At 64.4% G+C, this 20,089-nt stretch overlaps 1 protein-coding gene across 1 annotated transcript; it reads right to left on the bottom strand.

The window, feature by feature from the left end:
• Positions 1-6,489: 6,489 nt before the first annotated feature.
• On the bottom strand, positions 6,490-16,875 carry GABRD (gamma-aminobutyric acid type A receptor subunit delta). The gene is made up of 9 exons (XM_069464710.1): positions 16,808-16,875; positions 10,948-11,060; positions 10,629-10,696; positions 10,328-10,548; positions 8,745-8,827; positions 8,256-8,393; positions 7,432-7,587; positions 7,052-7,263; positions 6,490-6,786 (listed from the first exon to the last, which is right to left on the bottom strand). Exons 1-9 carry the CDS (start codon positions 16,873-16,875, stop codon positions 6,490-6,492), a joined length of 1,356 nt encoding a protein of 451 aa, XP_069320811.1.
• Positions 16,876-20,089: the final 3,214 nt, after the last annotated feature.

Genomic DNA, 20,089 nt, shown 5'->3' with positions numbered 1-20,089 from the left:
GCAGAGAGAGAGCTGGGAACCAGAGGCGGCCGTACCTGCCGTGAGCTGTGCGGAAACACCAGAGACCCACGGAGCCCGCCCAGCAGGAGGCTGTGGACCCTCCTTCCCTACGTGGGGGCCCATGACCCACCCCTGGCCGGGTCTCTGGGTGCCTGGTCGTCCACTTGCCTGTCCCCAGCCCCCTCCTAAGGTCCGTCCTTCAGCCTCAGTGGACCCAGGACAGGTGCCCTTCAGGTCCCAACCCCAGTACCTGCGACTGTGGCCTTATTTGGAAATAGGGTCTTGGACGGTGTAAGTTAAGAACAAGTCACAGGAGCTCAGGGTGGCCCCACGTCCACCTGCTGGTGTCTTACTCTGCGGGAGAGAGACACAGGGAAGGACACTCGAGGACATGCAGGCACAGGTGCTGGGGTTGGGACCTGAATCTCTCCCTGGGGGACACTGGTCCCCTTCAAAGCCTGCTCCCACTTTCTCTCTTTGCACCCAGGACCCACCGCTGGGGCCACGTCTCAGCACGGCCGGTGGGGATGCAGGTGTCTGCGCCAGGGGACACTCCCTGTTGCCACCGTCCCCGGCCAATACATCCTGGCAGGGAGTGGGAGCTGTAGGGGGGACTGGAGGGTGTCAGAGGGGGCACGTGCTGGGTGAGGAAGGGTTTACTGAGCTGGGAGTGCTCACCTGTGACCGAGGATCTGACACCCACAGGTGGAACCGGTCCCAGTTCACCTGGGACAGAACGGTGGCCACAGACGTGAGGTGGCCACACTGGACGCTTTGGGAAGAGTATGAGGAAGGAGTCTGCTGAGGACCGAATGTCTGTGTCCCCCAGAATCCACACGCTGGACTCGAATCCCCCATGTGCTGGAGTTTGGGGAGGCCATCGGTCACGAGGGTGGAGCCGCCATGGTGGGACTCAGGCCCGATGAGAAGAGGCCCGAGAAGTCGCATCTTCTGGTGCAGTGAGAAGCCAGCCGTCTGCAACCCAGCGCCGGCTCGCACCAGAACCCACCGTGCCGCACCCTGGTCTCGGGCTCGCAGCCTCCAGAACCGTGGGAAATAGGTTCTGTTGCGTGTAGGCCACCCAGTCTGCGGTGCCGCGTCCTGGCAGCCCCAAAGGACTGACAGGTCCCAGACTTGGGGCTGGGCCCACTAGTGAGACCACAGGAACCACCTCCTGCTGGGCCCCAGGAGGGCCCAGAAGACAGGCCTGCCCCAGAGCAACGAGGGAGGTGCCAGTCGAGGGCCCCGGCGTCGCCAGGCGGCTCAGGCCTGGCCGAGCCGTGCACCAGCATTTATGGCAGGTGGTGGGGGGGGGAGATGCCACTGAGGTCCGGAAGCGGCTGCGTTAACCCTCAGAAGTGAGGCAGGTATAGCTGCGCGATGGGGCACGTCCACAGGGAAACCAGGGGATCTGTGACTCGTGGCCTGCCGCCGTGTCCCTGGGGTGGATGAGCTGGCAGCCACGCCAGGTTGCTTGACTTGCCTACCCAGAAACCCCCGCGCGCCGGGAAGAGGAGGCTGACGGCACAGGCAGTGGAGAACCGGGACTCTCGGTCCCAGATCCGAGCCGTCCTCAGACCCAGAGCCCTCCTGGTGCGGGAGGCTTGGTCCCTGGGGAAGGACCCGTAGTGCCGCACACACATGTGACAAGGACGCCACTAAGCCTTTTCCTGCTGCCATCGTCAGAGTAACCGTGCCCTGGAGAAGGGACACCCACGACCAGGAGGACTTTTGGATATAGATTCTGAGTGGACACGGCCACCAAGGGACCCTGAATGCCATCATAGCCCCAGTTGTGCTGGTGGCTTACAGAGGCCATGTGACAAATGCAGTCCTGGCCACGTACGTGCACCTCGAAGTCGGCCAGTAGGTTTGCAGACCCAGCCTGGGCCGCGCCCTGGTCCCCGGGTCCCTTCCCCAACCTGTGGAGTAAGAGCTGCCAGCAGAAAAGGCCAAGCCGACGTCTCCAAAACTGCCCTTGTCCCCTCAGTCCTTGTCCCCTCAGCCTTTGTCCCCTCAGTCCTTGTCCCCTCAGCCCCTGTCCCCTCAGTCCTTGTCCCCTCAGCCCTTGTCCCCTCAGCCCTTCTCCCCTCAGTCCCTGTCGGGAGTAAGGCTCAGTCTGGAGTGCTCGTGCTGGCCGACCAGCGGGCACAGGCAGGGGTGGCTGTCCTGGTGGGGTGACCTCACTAGCGAGAGGCTTGTGGGGGCAGGAGAACACCCAAAGCTCGTCGTTCACCTCCCGGGCTCCCAGGTCTGGGGTCACAGAGCAGGGCCACTGTGGCCTGCCAGGCAAGGTGACAGGCACAGCCCTTGCGGGGACCAGGTCGGGCATCCCAGGAAACCTAGGCCAGCAGGAGTGCCGGCAAAGTGGGGCTGGGGGCAGCCGGACGACTCTCACTGACGCCTGCAGACCCTCCGGGGTCTTTGTGGCTGTGCTGGTGCTGCTGTGACCAGCACCACCGTGAAGAATCAGCCACAGATGCGCTCAGCACGGAGCTCGCCCACGCAGACGGGAGCCGCCAGGCGGCTCCCAGGGCTGCCTCTGGTTCGAGCAGCAGGGCCGGGCGCCGTGGCTCACGCCTGTAATCCTAGCACTCTGGGAGGCTGAGGCCGGAGGATCACTGGAGGGCAGGAGTTCGAGGCCAGCAAGAGCGAGACCCCATCTCTACTAAAAACACAACAATTAACCAGGCACAGTGGCACATGCCTGTAGTCCCAGCTACTTGGGAGGCTGAGGCAGGAGGATCACTCGAGCCCAGGAATTTGAGGCTGCAGTGAGTTGTGATGACACCACCACATTCCAGCCTGGGGCGAGGAAGTGAGTCTCTGTCTCAAAAAAAAAACCCAGGCCGGGCGCGGTGGCTCACGTCTGTAATCCTAGCACTCTGGGAGGCCGAGGTGGGCGGATCGTTTGAGCTCAGGAGTTCGAGACCAGCCTGAGCAAGAGCAAGACCCCATCTCTACTAAAAATAGAAAGAAATTATATAGACAGCTAAAAAAATATATATAGAAAAAATTAGCCGGGCATGGTGGCACATGCCTGTGGTCCCAGCTACTCGGGAGGCTGAGGCAGGAGGATCGCTTGAGCCCAGGAGTTTGAGGTTGCTGTGAGCTAGGCTGACGCCACGGCACTCACTCTAGCCTGGGCAACAGAGTGAGACTCTGTCTCAAAACAAACAAACAAACAAAAAAAAAACCCAGCAGCCACGGGGGACAGACACATGTGCTGTCGGTGCCACCACTAGTACCCCCAGGCCCTGTGTGCGGCCTCGGGCAGGACAACCAGGAGGCTCTGGGGGGTCCCCATCCCCTCCTCTCCCCTGCCCCCTGCTCCCCGCTCGTCACTCCTGTCTCTGGGCTCAGCCCCCCACATTCACGTCTGCCTGGCACCTCAGAAGGTGAGCTTGCGTGGACCTGGGGTCCCACAGATGCAGCTAGTTAAGGTGAGGCCGTTCTGAAGGGGGGTGGCCCTGAGCCCAGCCACAGGTGCCCTTATGAGAAGAGGGGACAGGGAGGAAACGGCCGGGGGGACCAGCTCCACAGCTGGGAGCGCCGAGGGCTGCTGGGGAGGGGCCTCCGAGTCTCTAACAGGAGCCAGCCCAGCCCACACCTTGACTGGGGGCTTTTGGCCTCCAGACTGGGCGAGAACAGATTTCTGCCGTTTAAAGTCTCCACGTTTGTGGCACTTAGCCACAACGGCTGGGGGAAACCGAGCCCCCAGGCTAACTCCCGGCACCCAGGTGCCTGTCTCAGGCTCTGCTTACCAGGAAGCCGAATGAGGAGCCCCAGGTGTGTGCCTGCCGGCCTCACCTGGGGGTCCAGGGCAGCACTCGCCGCAGCCCCTCCCTGACACCAGCCGCCCCCGCCCCCACCGCCAGCCTCCGGCCTGGGGGGAGCAGACTGGCGCTCGGAGCCTCTAGGGGTCCCTGTTCAGACCCTCAGTCCAGCCTCTGGCAGACCAGGAAGCCCCCAAAGATGTGTCTCCACTGGGGTGAGGCACACACGGAGCCCCGGCCACCTCCCCGCCCGCCGACCTCTGCGGCACGTGCGCCTGCAGTGGGGACCCTGCATCCCCCCACCACGGGGTTCCTCTCGGCTGTACACTGTGACACCCCCCCCCCCACTGGACCTCCAGTCTGCTCCTGTCGTCGCTACCGGAGCAGAAGTCGGTGCTTCAAAGGCGTCAGCCCTGCAGCCCCTTCTCCTGGCCTGGCAGCCCGTGGGCAGGAGCAGCCGCGGGCGGCGGGTGTGATGCTGCTGCCTGGGTGGGCCCGGCTGCGTGGGTGCCAGGCAGTCACAAAGGCCGGCTTTAAATAGCTCCTCGTGGGCACACGCAGGAGAAAGAGGGCAGAGACGGGCGGGGGGCAGGGCCCGGGCGGCAGAGGGCTCCGCCGGCCGGTAGGTCCAGGCCCACGCTGGGGTGGGACCCTGGTGGCTGGGGCAGAGGCAGGGTGGGCAGTCCTGCGCTATTGGGGGCCTGGGCCCCGGCCCTGGGCAGCTCTCGGGGTTCCAAGGCAGAGGGAACAGCACCCCTGCAAGGAGGCCCAGGAGCAGAGGGGCGGAGGGGGAAGGGAGAACGGCCCCCCAGGGACAGGGCCTCCGTGGACGGGAGCCGGGCCTCTCTGCCCCAGCTGACCTGGATCCGGTCAGCCGCTCCTCGACCAGCTGCTCTCTGCTCACCAGAGGTCCACGGGAGCCAGCCCCGTCCCACCCCCGTCCCTGGCCTGCCCCACCTCTGGGACAAGCCCCACAGCCTCCTCCTTTAGAGCAGGGGCCCAAAGGGCAGCCAGGCTGTGGGAGGGTCGCTAGGAGCCGAGGGGCCTTTGCACGGAGGCAGAGATGGGGACTGCCAGGCCGTGGTTGGGCGGAGAGGCCGGGGCCCTCCTCTCCCTCAGATGTGGCCGGGCCCCGCACCCTGGGCAGAGCACCTGGGCCCCGGTGGAGGCCGCCACTCTGCCAGCAAAGCCCACTGGGCCGCTGCAGGCCGGGTCGTGCCAAGGGCGTGTGGCTCACACGCCACCGTCAAGGTCCCTAGTGGCGGTAGGGGTGGGGACCCACAGGTGCCCGCTGTGGCCAGGCCGCCACCCTGCTCTGGCACGAGTGCTGCACCCGCAGCAGACGGCAGGGGCCGGAACGGATGTTCTAATTGCACCCTGTGTCTTCCGCGTGTGATGACCCAGCGCCACAGAAAGTCTAGGCCTGTAATTAACGGCTCCCGTCAGACACTCCCGTGACTGCAGGGTCCTCGGGCTGCAGGGTTGTCACCCAGAGTCCATGTCGGTGGCAGCGGGTGGGAAAGGGCTGTGGGGTGTTTGTGGGGCTGGTGGCCCCTGAGTTCCCATCACCACGTCCAAGAAGGCACCACAGTGGCACCCAGGTCCCGGGAACACACCAAGCGCCCAAGGAGGGGCGACTCCTTGAACCCTTCCCGGTGCCTGCAACCCTGCCCTGCCCCGGACACCCCGGACACCCTGGACACCAGGGCTCCTCTAGGACGCAGCCTCTGAGCCCTGTGTCCCCACGCCTCTGCCCGAGCCTCCATCCCCGAGTCTGTCCTGAGTCTGTCCCCAAATCTGTTCCTGAGTCTCTGTCCCCAAATCTGTCCCCGAGTCTGTCCTGAGCCTCTGTCCCCGAGTCTCTGTCCCTGAATCTCTGTCCCCAAGTCGGGTGTCGAGCCCCGGGATCTCAGGAAGGCGTCTCAAAAGCATGTGGCTTTGGGACCAGCCAGCCCTGAGCTCCCTCCCCTTGCCCATGGGCTCAGTCTCCTGTCCCATGACCTTGGACCTGTGTCCCCACTTGAGAAAATGGCCCCATCTAGCCCAGTGACATGGACGAGACCGGCTGCCTGAAGCCAGTGTCACCTACGCTGGCTCCTGTCCTGCCCGAGGCTCTCTTCCAGCCCCACCCTCCGGGCAGCGGCGGCCTCCCTCTTGGGACCCCAGCCCTACTGCTGCCCTGTGCAGGGCACACGTCCAGCCCCGAGTGTTCCGTGGGCTTCCAAGGCTGCCCCACCCAAATGCCACCCACGGAGCCCGCGGTGGGAGGACAGTCAGACGGGAGGCCTCGCTGCAGCCGTAGCGACAGAGAGCCGGCCACAGGCCGGCGCTTTATTTCATGCTGGAGCCAAAGGGCCTCCCGAACGCCTTCCCGACCCTCGCGCCAGGGCAGACGTCCACTCCCGCCTCCTCCCGCCTCCGGTCCCAACCCCACAGCGCAGGGACCCGGCAATCAGGATCGCTGACTGGGTCCAGGAATTCACAGCTCCCCAAGGGCCTGGCTCTGCGGGCCCCCCGCCCCCTGAGCCTGCGCAGAGCCCAGCTGGTCTCCGGCTTGGCCGGGGGCCATGCTCGGCGGCCAAGGCTTCCTCCTGTTTCACGGGCCAGTCATCGTCACCTTGAAGCCCGCAGAGGGCAGGCGGATCCCAGGGTCCCTCCTCCAGGAGTTCCTGGCGCACCTCCCGGCAGCAGGACATCAAGCAGGTGAGCCGCCTCACATGGTGTACGCCGCCCAGTAGATGACGTTGACGGCCACGAAGGCGGCAGGGAACACGACGCGGGAGTAGATGTCGATGGTGTCCGCGTCGATGGGCTTGAACCGAGCGCAGAGGCCGCCCTGGCCCCCCGCGCGGGGCCCCCCCTCCTTGGTCTCTCCTGTCTCCACCTCCACCGACCTGTAGGAGCCCATAAGGTTCCCGGGCACGCGGCACTGCCGGCGGGTGACGGCCAGTTCCTGGGTGACGCCGGCGGCCGAGAGGGAGAAGAGGACGATGGCGTTCCGCACGTCCATCTGCAAGGCGGGGGAGGCCGAGCGTCGCAGCACAGCTCGGGGCCCCGGGCCACAGGGGCCCCCACGCAGGACCCTCCCGGGCTGCAGCTCGGCCCCTGTGCTCAGCGAGCACCACTGGGACCCACGCAGGCCGGGCCTTAGGCGACCCCCGCCGGGCCCTGGGCTGGGGCCAGGGTACTGCCCGCCCTCGAGCCAGGGAGGGGCCGACCTTGGTTCTGATCCCTGAGAGGTGTCCACCCGCCCGGCCTCACCTCTGCCCTCTCACCTCCGCCCTCGGCTTAGTGACCTTGACTTTGGCCTTCTGCTTCTTCCTGTAGTCGGCGTTGAAGTGCGCAAAGGCGTACTCCACCAGGGCGGCAAACACGAAGACGTAGCAGATCCAGAAGTAGACGTCCAGCGCCTTGATGGCCGACGCCCGGGGCAGGGAGGAGCGGGCGCTGACCATGAGCGTGGTCATCGTCAGCACCGTGGTGATGCCTGGGGCGGGCAGGGCCACCGTTGCAGACGCCAGCTCCCCCTCCAGCCCCAGCGAGAGGGAGGGTCCGCCAGTCCCCCACCCACCCACCCAGGACGGCACGGGGACTGCAGGGCACAGGCTGACGGGGCCGTGTCCAGCCCGGGGCCCGGGGGAGGGCGGGGCCGTACCCAGAGACACCCTGGCGGGCACGGCGGCCTGGCTGATCCAGAAGGAGACCCAGGACATGGCGACCAGCAGGATGGAGGGCATGTAGGACTGGATGATGTAGACGCCCCGGTTCCTCCGCAGGTGGAAGTGCAGGCTGAGCCGAGGGAACTGGCCGGCTGCCCGGACGGCCAGAGTCAGAGCCGGCCTGCCCCGCCACCCCCAGCCCAGGGGACTCCAGGGGAGAAGGCGCCTCGCTGGGCACTCGCAGCCTCCACCAGGCTCAGAAGGGAGACCCTGGGCCCTGCCTCCCACCAGCCCACACAGCCTGGGGGCCCGGCCCTCAGTGTGGCCCAGCCCTCGGTGTGGCCCTGCCCTCGGTGTGGCCCTGCCCAGAGGGAAAGGGGAGGAAGACTCCAGCATTGCTGCTGGCCCCCACCTTGCTGAGCTGTCCCTGGGACCCCAGCCGGCGAGGGAGGGCCCACCTCTCTCTCTCCGGACCCTCGTGTCCCCGCTACGCTCTGGCCCACCGGCTCCGGGCTCCAGGCCAGCAGCAGGGGCAGGGGCAGGAGGGGCAGAGGATAGGGGGCCGGGGTGGGCTTGGCCCCTGAGCCCTGCAGACCCCCACACCCTCAGGCTCCCCCAGACCTGCAGTGCTGGGAGTGTGGAAGGACCAGGAAGGACAGTGAAACCCCGACCCGAGTCCTCACAGTGCAGCTCGGAGCCCCTGGTCCCCAGTCAGCCGGTTCCAGCTGCGCCCTTGGGGCCCTAGAGCCGCTGGCGGCTCCAGTAAGTGCGTGAGAATGGCGTGGCCGGCTCACAAGGCAGGGGCCGCGCAGCGTGTTACCCGACTTGAAGTTCATCAGCTCCGTGGTGAAGCGGTAGCTGGTGATGGTGAACTGGGCCAGCTGCAGCCGGTCCAGCCCGTGGATGTGCTCCTGGCTCTCCGACCAGTAGTACACGATGTCCTCAGAGGAGTAGCCGTCTGCGGGGAGCCCGCAGGTGGGCACGGCCTGGCTCTGGGACCACACCTGGCCCCTCCAGGCAGGTGGATGGGGTAAGGGTGGGGTCGCCATTGCCGGGTGACACAGGGGCCTGCCGGGCCGGCCCAGTGACACGGGCCTGTGCGTGTCTGGCTTCCCCGGCCCAGCTCCCGGGCAGGGCGCTGACCACGGCTGAGCCGCTCCAGGCTCTGCAGCCCCTTCTCCTCCCGCCCAGCCTCCTTGCTCGAGCGGAGGCCTATCCCAGGTGCTCCCCTGTCCCCTGAGCCACGCCAGCCTTGTCCAGGCCCGGCTGCCCCCTGGAGAAGCCCCCCCGGAGAGGAGCGTCCACTCACAGCTCTCCAGGTCCAGCATGCACTCCTGCTTGTCCATGGGGTACTTGGCCAGGTCCATGTCGCAGGCCACTGTGGAGGTGATCCTGCCCGGATACGCAGGCCAGTGAGCCCCTGGAAGCCTGGCAGTCGCCCTGCCCCCTGCTCACCGGGGCCGCCTGGGGCCCCAGCTATTGCTCAGGCTTTGTTTGCAAGTTGCCCAGCATCTGGATAAAAACCAAAAACTGGCCAACTTTACAGATGTTTGTGAGTCTTCCTTTAGGACTATCAAGACTGCATTTCATTCACTCTCTGCATCGTTCAAAACGCTCGACTCTTTGGCTAAGCGGGGAGCCCAGGAGGCCCGGACCAGCCCGAGCACCACGGGCGCTGGCCCAAGGGACACTGGCAGCGGCCTGGGGACAGGCCCAGAGCTGCTGAGGGCTCTGATTTTCCAGGAGAGACTGGACATGTAGGTTCTTATGTAAAACCTTCTGATTTTTTAAAAGTGGTCAACTGGCCGGGCGCAGTGGCTCACGCCTGTAATCCTAGCACTCTGGGAGGCCGAGGCGGGTGGATCGCTCGAGGTCAGGAGTTCGAGACCAGCCTGAGCAAGAGTGAGACCCCGTCTCTACTAAAAATAGAAAGAAATTATATGGACAACTAAAATATATATATACAAAAAATTAGCCGGGCATGGTGGTGCATGCCTGTAGTCCCAGCTACTCGGGAGGCTGAGGCAGGAGGATCGCCTGAGCTCAGGAGTTTGAGGTTGCTGTGAGCTAGGCTGACGCCATGGCACTCACTCTAGCCCGGGCAACAGAGTGAGACTCTGTCTCAAAATAAATAAATAAATAAATAAATAAAATAAAATAAAAGTGGTCAACTAATTCCATGTTTTAAAGGCGTGTGTCTGAAAACAAGCACTCGAACACACACACGTCTGCACGCAGCAGCGCCACTCGCAGTCCACAGAAGGCGGAGCCACCGAGCGCCCAGCACAGGGGTCGGACAGACGGAGGCCGGGGTGGTTCCACCCAGCCACGGAGAGGAGCGAGGCCTGACATGGGCCACGCCGGGGATGGACCCCGAAACCACCGCCCTGAGTGACAGAAGCCAGAGGCGCGAGGCCACGTAGGGGGTGCTTCCGTCAGGGGAAACGCCCAGAGTGGCCAATCCGCAATAGCAGACCGGCGGTCGGGGGGCTTCGGGCAGGGGAGAGCGGGGAGGGACTGCTCAGTGGGTGCAGGGGCTCCTCCGGGGAGATGAAATGTTCTGGAACTAGAGACAGGTGCAGGTTGCACAACATGGGGAATCTGCCAGAAGCGAACGAACTGTTCACTTTAAAATGGTTAATTTTATGTTAAGTGGATTTCACCCCATTCAAAAAACACAAAAAGGCACCGTGCTGGCCAAAAAGCCACATCTGTTGGCTTCCTGTCGGCAACCTTGGAGCTGACGTTCCCGAGCAGCTGCCGGCTGCAGGGGCTATAAATAGCTTTGCCGGCCCCAGCCCAGCTCCGGCAGGAGCTTCTTCAGGTTTCTCCGGGCTCGGAGGGTCCCGGGAGCCGCTGCACCCGCCGGGCTTCCCCCCAGGCCCGGCTCACCGGATGCTGTACAGGATCACGCCGTCCGGCTGCAGCCGGATGAGCTTGTTCTCCACAGTCACGTCGTGGAACCAGGCGGACTTGGCGTTCACGATGAAGGTGTCGGGGAGCCAGAGCTTGTCCACGAAGCGGCTGTCCAGGCCCAGGGTCTCGTTGGTGTGGTTGTAGGACAGCCTGCTGTCCCGCCAGCTCTGGTGCAGAAACACGGTCATGGTGTACTCCTGTGGGGGGGCCGGACGGGGGGGCGGCGTCAGCCCTTGTTCTGCTCCTGGGGCCGGGGCAGCGGCTGGCCGGCACCTACCATGTTTGCCTCCGAGATGTGGTCGATGCTGGCCACCTCCAGCGCCAGGGCCACGTTCACAGGGGGGCCTGAGAGGAAGGAGCGGGGGCCCGAGGAGGGGCTGAGGCAGCCCCAGCACCCCTGGCTGTCCTGCCAGGCCAGGCGCTCCCCCGCTGGGCCCGGGGAGGCCGGATCGGGAGAACAGCCAGGCACCTGGGGAGCTCAGCCTCCACCTTCCCAGCTGTCCCCGTGGGGGGCCTGGTGGAGCCCAGGTGGAGCCCAGAGCCCAGCCCGGGCTCCAGCAGGGCCAGCCTGCCCTGCCCTGGGTGGCCGCCCTCACCTCCAATGCCAGGCCGGAAGTTACGGGCATAGCCGGCCATCAAGCCGTCCAGGTTGGGGAGCCAGGATATCTCCAGGTTGGAGCCCACGTAGTCACCAATGTCATTCATCGCTCTGGGAATGCAAGGCCAGTGGGTCACAGACAGGCAGGGTGCCAGGGACAGAGCCTGGGTCCCTTCCTGGGGACAGAGTGCCATCGAGGGCACCCAGGCCAGGGGCAGGCAGGGGTGGCAGCCTCACAGCCCGAGGCCCAGCCAGTCCTGGCCACTGGAGCGGGCACAGGGAAGCCGGGGAGGTCCCGGCTCTCCCACCTGCTTCTGCTTGGCTCTGAGGGGCTGCCCTGGGCAGCGCTGAGCCCCCAGGCCCGCTCAGTGGCCGCCCGGCTCCCTCCTCACCCAGCCCGTGGGGGCAACGTGCAGCCAGGCAGGCACCTGCCCGAGGCCCCACCCCCGGGGCCCCTCACTGAAGGGGCCTCAAAAGACCCCAACAGGGGCACGTGGCCTCCCTGTCAGCTTCGAAGGGGGTGTGAGGAGGAAGCCGTGGGGCAGGGACAGGCCGAGGCAGCACCCCAAAGCCAGGCCAGAGCGCCCTGTTCTCTGTCCCGGCCAGGAAGGCCCAGGCGGGGTCCCCTGGGCCCCGAGTGGCCATGTGCTTCTAGGCTCGGCCTGTGCCGGTCTTGCCTGTCCCAGGCAGGGCCACGGGGGTGCCCACGCGTGACTCAAAGCGGCAACATGAGGGAGGCATCTTGGGCCCCACACACGGCGCCGCCGGAGCACGGAGCTCCCCAGAGACCCCACGGCCCCTCTCACTGGACTTGGGGGAACAGCATCCCCCCAACACTCATGTCCACCCCCAAATCAGAATGTGAGGCTGTTTGGGAACAGGTCTTTGCAGGCGCAGTTGGTGAAGAAGAGGCCACACTGGAGTAGAGTGGCGCTAAAGCCAATGACTGTGTCCTCATAAGAGAAACAGAGACACACAGGAAGGAGCCACATGACGGTGACGGAGCCAGAGACGGAGTGATGCGTCCACAAGCCACGGAGCCCCCGGAAGCGGGGAGGGGCCTGGGGCGGACTCTCTGTAGGGAACCGGCCGGGCCCACACCTCGGTTTCAGACTTGGGGCCTCCAGAGCTGGGAGAGGACAAATTTCTGGTTGCTCTAAGCCACCAGTCTGCGGTCATTTGTCACGGCAGACACGGGGAGCACACGCTGTCCTCTTGCCCACAGGGGAAGACAGTCCCGGGGGGCCCTGAGCACAGCCCTCCGGGGCACCAGGCCTGAGCCCTCAGGGAGAGGTGAGGGTCAGGATGTGGCCCCCCACGCCCCCCTGCTCCCCACAAGCCCAGAGACAGACTCGGCCCGGATCCAGACATGGCCTCAAGCCCAGTGCCCCACGCTGGGCCACCTGCCAGGCCATCGAGAGAAGACTTCAGTCCCCCAGCCACACCCCCTCCACGCCTGGCTCTCCACCACCCTCCCCACTGCTCCCCTCGGTGGGTGCCGCGGCCTGGCCTGCTCTGCCTGCGGGCACAGCCACGCCGGGTGTGGCCACCAGCCCCACTCGGGCCAACGGCAGCCCCCCCCCCGTCTCTCCGGCTGCAGCTCCTCAGGCCCCACTGCTCCCCCAGGGCCAGGCAGTGCCCCCTCCAAGCCTCTGCCTGCATCCCCTCCTCCTCCCCAGCACCCCCAGGCCTAGCAACTGCCACCCAATTCCTGCCCCCCTCCGCCCAGATGGGGCTCGACCCCAGGCCCTCCAGGCCCTCCCACCTCATTCCGGAAAGCAGATGCCGCCACCTGAGCCTCCCTCGCCTCCCCCAGTCCTGCAGGAGACGCAGCCCCAGGCCCCTCAGGAAGCTGTTCCTGACCACCCGGGCGGCAAACGTCTGTGGGGTGAACCCTGGGTGCCCGCCCCAGTCTAGGGACACCATTGGCTGCAGCCAGGTCCCCGTGGAGGTCCAAGGCCTGTGGGGAGCAGCAAAGCGGCTGGTTTTCTCGTGGCAGGGAGGGAGGCCAGGACTTCGGGAAGGGGTGGGGGTGGGGGTGGGGGTGGGGGTGGGGCGGGGAGAACTGACAGCCCCCGAGGAAGCCACACTGGAGCCCAAAGGAAAAGGACACAAGGACCCAAGGGGGGCAGAGGTGGGACTGCGAGGGCCCTGTGCGCCAGGGTAAATCTGGGACCCCGAGGAGCAGCAGCGTCCGATTCACGTCTTCAACACACAATTCCGGATTCTGGTGAACCGCTGGGAAGTGCCGTGGGGAGCGGCGCACGGACCCCTGCCCTTCCCCGCGTCCTGCCCAGACAGAGCCCCCAGCCCTCCTTGCACCTCACTCTCAGGTGGGTCCGGGAAGTCCCTGAAGGCCACCTGGGCTGGGGAGGCACCTGTGGTGGGGCGCCCAGGCCCACCCCTCTGAGCTGGACTGCTTTTCTCCTTGTGTCATGCCCTGGCCTTTTGAAGAGGTTGACCTTGAACCAGAAGTTCCTGAGCTGCCGGGTCCCAAGCGGGAGGAGGCACTGCAGGCACTGGGCCTGCCGTCCCCTCCAGACAGACACGGCTCCCCACTGGCCCGCACCAGTGCAGTGGCCTGGTGCAGGGCTGGGCATAGGGCAGGTGCTTTGGTAACAAAGTATAAATAAGACGGAATTAAGTCCTGGCCTGAGTAAAGCACAATTAAAAATGCAAAATGACACCCTGAAGGTCAGATGTAAAGGATTTGAATGAGACTTTATTTTGGGACTAGCCCAGCTGCCATCCAGCCTGCCCGGAACGAGGCCATCAGGAGACACGGTCCTTCCTGGGCCACGTGGCTTGCCTGTCTCAGAGTGGCGGCACACGTGTGCCCCATCCCTCTGCCCTAGTCCCAGACCCGCTAGGGGCGTAAGGGCAGGGCCAGGAGGAAGCCTCCGTCTGAAGCGACCCAGTGGTGGGAGGACGGCCTTCGCCACCTGCTGGGGCGAGGGGAGAACAGGCTGCGAAGCCCATGTTGTTTCTCACCTAGGACGGTGGCTGCCATTTCCCAGCAGTGGACAGAGGGGATGGCGCGGGGAGGGTGCGCTTCATGCCAGACTCGGGCCCTGGAGGGCCCTTTCTGTCACAGGGCAGCGGAGCCAACAGGGCGGCCGGGGAGCTTAGGGAGCCCATCGTGGGGCAGGGTGCCGGGCTCTGACGGCTAAGCCAGAGATCGTAGGAGAGAGCAGCCGGCTCACCTGGTGGCCCTGGGGCCTGGGGCCCCTCGAGAGCCTGGGTTTGGGTTTCCTCCGCGGAGACGGACAGAGAAGCTCAGAGACATGCGCCAGGCTCCGAGTCCACACTTGGATTTAGGACTTATACCCGTGGGGCAGAGTGGGCACCGGGACACGCAGTGTCCACCTTGGCTGCTCTTGGTGAGTCACCAGGCCTCCTCCTCTCCTGGCCCCACGGAGAAACAAACCCACCGGTCACTGGTCTCTGCCTCCGAGGACGGAAAGAGAAGGTGGGTGTCGCTGAGCGAGGCAATGGATCCTCCTCCCTCCGAGCATCTTTCCACCGCACACACAAGCCCACGATCCTGACAGCTCTGCTTTTAGAGCAACACAAGCCGCACCAGCGTCTCAGTTACCAAGGCAAGGAGGAGCACCTCGCGCTGGAGAGGTGGGAGCTGCCGCACAGCTTCCCCAGGGAGGCGAGGTGCTGCAGCCCGGAGGGCCACCCACGTAGGCACACAGCCGGCGAGCTCAGCCCTGCGTGCAGGTCTTCAGGCTCGGGGCCGGCCGCAATCGCTGCAGAGTGCTCCCCTCTCACCCCACCAAGCCTTTCCCACTAGGGACTGCTGGGATCTGGACTAAGCAGTGCTGGCCAGAGTGGGTCCCACGGTCCTCCTACACCACGCCAGGGACTGGACCCAAAAACTGAGGGAGGGAAGGAGGGACAGCAGCTGTCCTGGTTTCTAAGTGGAGGGGACACAGACCCTGATGGGACGGCACCCTGCTAAGTTTGAAGGCTGCCACCAAGGGCTGCGTGGGCAGCTGCTTCCACCCCGGGGAGCTCCTTCAGACCCGCTGCAGGCGGTGTCATTGCCAGGCTAAAGTCACGAGCAGGAGGTCGAGCCCAGCACACATGCATGCAATCATCTAAAAGGAGAGACTTCGAAATGTAGCAAGATGGTAACTATTTTTAATTGGAGAGTGAGAAGGAGCTCAGCACGGCAGTGCACCCACCACCACGCAGGGCGCCCCCACGGCACCCGTTCCAGGGAGGGACATCATGACAGCCGAGAGGTGCCCTCCTGGCCAGTCCAGCCTTCCTGCCCAGGGAGACACTGCACAAGACCTTATCCAGCCCCCAGGAGCCAGACTCGGGGCAGGATTCAGAATATTTCAGATTTTAGAATGGGGATATGGCGCATCTGCAGACTTGGGGGGGTCTGGAGAATTTCCCAGCAGGAAATGTATACATAGGCCCCGGAAGCAGGATGAATAAAGACAAACAGGGCTGTCAGTACAGGACAGGATTTGCCACCAAATGAGTTCTGGTGTCAAACTTGGGCTAAAACTTTGGGGCTTCGGAGCCATTTCAATATCACACTCTTGGCTGAGTGGCTGTGGGCCGGGGCTGGCGCTGTCCCCGCACCTCCAGCACGTGCATCCGTGGCCACGTCTCGGTGCCACCCTCCCCGTTGCCTTGAAGTGGGGAGAGGAAAAGGAGACGGGCCCAGTGGGACTGAAGACAGAACAGAGCTGTCCCGAGGACAGCGGCTGCGCAGAGCGAGGACCGGTGGCCTCCAGCCTGATGCCACGTCCCAGCTGGACCCACCCACAGAGAACCCCGACACCCCTGCCCCAGTGTTCAGCCTGAGTGCCCACAGCCACGACACGGGGGGCGTTCGGCCCTGTCTGGTTCCCAGCAGCCTTCAGAGTGCGCGAAATCCACATGCCGGGGACCTGCCTGTGCTGTTTTCCTCAGCCCTTGCACTGAGGTAATTTGCAAAAGGGCCCCTGACGGGCCTCTCCCACCTCCCATGCAGGGTGGCCGGGCTCAGCGCTGGGACCCCACATGCCGAGGTGGATCCCCAGAGGGGGAAGCAAGTGGGGGCTGTGTCCGTGGCTGGAAGCCAGAGGGAGGGAGCTCGGCTGAGGGGACCTTCTCCGTAGCCTCCTCCTCTGGGAGGCAGCCCCCCAGTAGCTAACAAGAAGCCCAGAGCCTCTTCCCCGTTGCCAGGGGCACCTGGCTGCCAGCCACCTGCCCACTTGGGAGTCGGTCCCTGCCGTTCCCCAGGGCTCCTGATCGCGGACCCTCGGCATGCGGGCCCGCCGCTCCTTGACGGCCCACGCGGCACAGGACGCGCCTTCCCGCGGCCGTCCCAGACCCACCGGCCGCGGAGGAAGCTCACGGGCAGCTCAGCTCCCGCGGGAAAGCGAGCAGCCTCCTGCCCGTGTTCTCGGATCTTTCCTCCTTCCCTGCAGCTCGTGCCATCCCGAGCGCTCCGCTTCGCGCCTGGAGGGCGCCGGCCGGGCAGGGACGGGAGGTGAGGGCCGGGGACTCAGGGACCTCTACAGGGCAGCGGGACGGGGAAGAACCCGAGCGGCTCGGACGCCCGGTCTCGCCCGGCGGCGCCGCTTTCAGCACCAGGACGGCGGACAGCGCAGGGGCCGGGGGCGCCTCGTCTGCGACCGGGGGCAGCGGGGCGCATTCGCAGGGGCGCCCGCGGGGGAGACCCGGGGCGGGAGGCGCGGGCTCTGGATGCCCGAGGTTCGCACCGGCTCCCCCCCAGCAGCTCGGTCTCCCGCCAGCCCGAGACTCCCGCCCCCGCCCGAGGGCGCCCCGCGCGGAGCAGCTCCCGCCGCCTCCCCGCCACCCCGTGCGCCGCGACCCGGGCCGCTCACCTGGTGCCGCGGGGCCGCCGCGCGCAGAGCAGCAGGAGCGCGGGCAGCAGCCGGGCCAGCGCGTCCATGGCTCGCGGACGCGGCGCGGGACGGGTCCGGCCGCCTCGGGCGCACGCGAAGTTGCCTCGCTGGCGGCCGCGGCGCACCGGCGGGAGCGGGAGGGAGCGCGGCGCGGGCGCGCAGGTTGGGGGCGGACGGAGCGCGGAGCCCGCCCGCTGCCCCCGCCCGTGGCCCCGCCCCGCGGCCCCGCCCCCACCTCCCGGATCTGCCGCGCCCCCTCCCTCGCGGGCCGCGCGCCGGGCAGTGGCCTGGCGCTCCCGACCCCCTCAAACCGCGGGCCGCCAGTGGGTCCCTCCCGGGGCGCAAGACCCGCGTGGACAGGGCACACGGACGGAGGTGGCAGAACCTCGTCTCCGAGTCGCCGGGGCGCTTGCGGGGGTCGCAGGTCCCGGGTTGCTGGTTCTGCCAGCGCGGGGAGGGTGCGGGGAGGGTGCGGGCGTCCCTGCAGCACCTTCGCCTTCTGCCGGGACAGAGACCCCCCCCTTCCCAAACCCTCCCACTGTCAGCAGAGCCGCAACAGCGCGACTCCCGGAGCAGTCCTGGTCCTGGGGCCCCCACGGGAGGAAGAAGGTGGCAGCGGTCGCGCTCCGCTGCCCCAACGCCCCCCCCCCCCACCGGCCGGCGGGCGGCTGCGCTCCAGCGGCCGTGAGAGCCGCCCTCCCACCCAAAGAGCTAAGAAATTGAGGGCCTGGTATGTTTTGTCCTCCTTCTTTTGAACATAAAGTTTTTCTGCAGTTTCCTTGAAAAGCTGATCATACACTTTAATCATTGTTAAGTCTCATTTATTCACTTCTGGACTCCTGATAGCAGCATAAAGTGAACTTCTCATGAAAACACTTAAAAGTGGGCAAACTTGTTCCGGAGCAGGTAAGTCCCCTTGGATGCCCATGGCCGGGAGCAGAGCGCAGGACGGCATCTGCCCACCCTTGGTGTGGACAGCGGAGTAAGGGGCTGGTTCCCAGCTTGGCTTCCTAAATCCAGACCCCCTGGGCGGCTCCCAGCCCACCTAGGGTGGCTCCTGTGTCAGGAGCACTGGCCTTTCCGTGTCCCTGCGGCCTGGCCTGAGTCATGCTCTGCAAGCTCCCTCTGAGCATCCGCGGCCTGGTTCCACCTGTCCCTTCCACACAGGCCCCTCGGGAAGGCTGGAAGCTGATCCGTGAAGAGTGCCCAGAGCCTGGCCTGGCGCGGAGAGTGTGAGCGTCCCCGGTGCTGTTTCCTCATCCCTCCAGAGCAGGGTCTTGTTTGTTGGCCCTTCCTAGTGTCTGGCATGCAATAGGTGCTTAAGAAACGCAGGAATACCGCCGGCTCAGAGCCGAATAGCACAGCCCTGGGCCAGCACCTCCTTCATGGCCTCCGGACAGTGCAGGGCACTCTGAGCCCTTCAGCCTGGAGCCTGGGGACGTGCCGTGAAGTGGGTTTGTGTCATGCCCCTTTCCGTGTCTGAGAAGGGCTCCGTGCTCGTAGCCTCTGAGGACACTGTTGACCGTGACTCATTCGACCCAGTTTGGTCAAGATGAACCAGACTCTGCCGCCATTTTCTTCACGCCACTATCTGGGGGCATAAAATTAACATGAACTGTCCCCGTGGGATGTGCTGTCATAGGTGGCTCCGGCTCAGCTGGACACGCATCTTAGCCACGGACCTGGTTGCTGGTGGCATCAGATCTCCTCTTCCTTTAGTCCTGGAGGCAAACGAATCTCAAAACCACAGACAGAGGCGGTTAAGTGATCACCTGCCCACACCTTAGACTTGAAATATCGTCCCCATGGTTCACAGATGTCTCTGAGGTTTGATTTTCCTCCAGAGTCTGCCCATTTCATTTTAATTCTGCATTGTTTCTCATTAGTGTTTCAGTTTGGACCTGAAGAATTTTCATTATTCCTTCTTCAAGTTTTTTGAGACTTAGTTGCCATTTCTGAGCTTTGGGCCTGTTCCACCGATGTGCATGGCCGGTGGGCCTCGTCAGCCTCGTCTCCCACCTGGAGAAGCTCTGGCTACTCCAGAGCCAGGAAATCCACCGGAGGGTCGGAGCCGGGGTCTGCACGGCTGGCCGCTGGCCGAGGCCAGCCCCACTGCGGGGAGCTTCGTGCTTGAGATGGGGCGTCCCACTTCCCTCTGCCCTTTGAGAATTCGGGCCGTGCTCCCTGGAGTCAGAGGCCAGGCTGCCGGTCCCAGCTCCGCTCAGAGCTGGCTGTGTGATCTCAGGGAAGTCATTTTTCCTGGCTTTGTTTTCCTTCTTTACAAAGTGAGGAGGTGAGAGTGGCAATCCGTGTCAGAAGTCCACAACTCGGACTCAGGCGCTTTCATTAAAAATAACAGCCTGACCAGCAGGTGCTCGGGCTGCCTCCCCACTCCCCAGGTGTGACTTTGGTGAGACATTCAGAATCAGTAACTGTTCCAGACGTGGTGTGTGCTCCTCCCCCAGGTGCTGGGACGATCCCGCCCCCATCTTGGCACTGCTGAGCCTTCAAAGTGGGGTCTGTACCCGACGACGAGGATGGTAATAAAATGCCAGTTCGAACTTCAAACCTAAAGCATTTGATCCTACACATCTCGTGAATTCTTTTTTTTTTTTTTTTTTTTTTTGAGACAGAGTCTCACTGTGTTGCCCATGCTAGAGTGCCATGGCGTCAGCCTAGCTCACAGCAACCTCAACCTCCTGGGCTCAAGCGATCCTCCTGCCTCAGCCTCCTGAGTAGCTGGGACTACAGGCATGCACCACCATGCCCGGCTAATTTTTTTATTTTTTCTATATATTTCAGTTGTCCAGATCATTTCTTTCTATTTTTAGTAGAGACAGGGTCTCGCTCTTGCTCAGGCTGGTCTCGAACTCCTGACCTCGAGCAATCCTCCTGCCTTGGCCTCGCAGAGTGCTAGGATTACAGGCGTGAGCCACCGCGCCCGGCCTCATGAATTCTTTTTAAAATTTATTTTATTGATTTATTTTTTGAACCTGCCTCACTGGCAAATACGTCTTCTGTGGTCTCTCTTACTGCTCATTTGATACACAGAACTGCTTCTCCATCAGATAGGACCCACTCAGAGCCCTTTGGTCAGAGCTTGAGACAGTGGCAGCTGTCTCTCTTCCAATGCAGAGAGGCATTGCCCCCTCCATATGGCACTGGGCAGGACACACGTTTGGCTCTGGGAGGTATGAAAATCCTGCCTCCTTCGTCAGCCTCTGGGAGTTGCCAACTCAGTTCTCCCCTGGAGAGACTGTC

This window comes from Eulemur rufifrons, unplaced genomic scaffold, assembly GCF_041146395.1.
Source record: "Eulemur rufifrons isolate Redbay unplaced genomic scaffold, OSU_ERuf_1 scaffold_84, whole genome shotgun sequence".
In the NCBI taxonomy this organism is placed as follows: domain Eukaryota; kingdom Metazoa; phylum Chordata; class Mammalia; order Primates; family Lemuridae; genus Eulemur; species Eulemur rufifrons.
The sequence above is the reverse complement of the archived record's forward strand: the minus strand, read 5'-3'. Positions and strand labels throughout refer to the sequence as shown.

Bases quoted from the DNA above. Each gene is read 5' to 3' on its own strand.
- GABRD (XM_069464710.1), bottom strand. From the start codon at position 16,875: ATGGACGCGCTGGCCCGGCTGCTGCCCGCGCTCCTGCTGCTCTGCGCG. The intron at 8,394-8,744 runs GTGAGTGGACGC...GGCTCCCCGCAG, and splicing joins CATGCTGGACCTGGAGAGCT to ACGGCTACTCCTCTGAGGAC. The intron at 7,264-7,431 runs GTACGGCCCCGC...TGCCCGCCCCAG, and splicing joins GCCCGCCAGGGTGTCTCTGG to GCATCACCACGGTGCTGACG.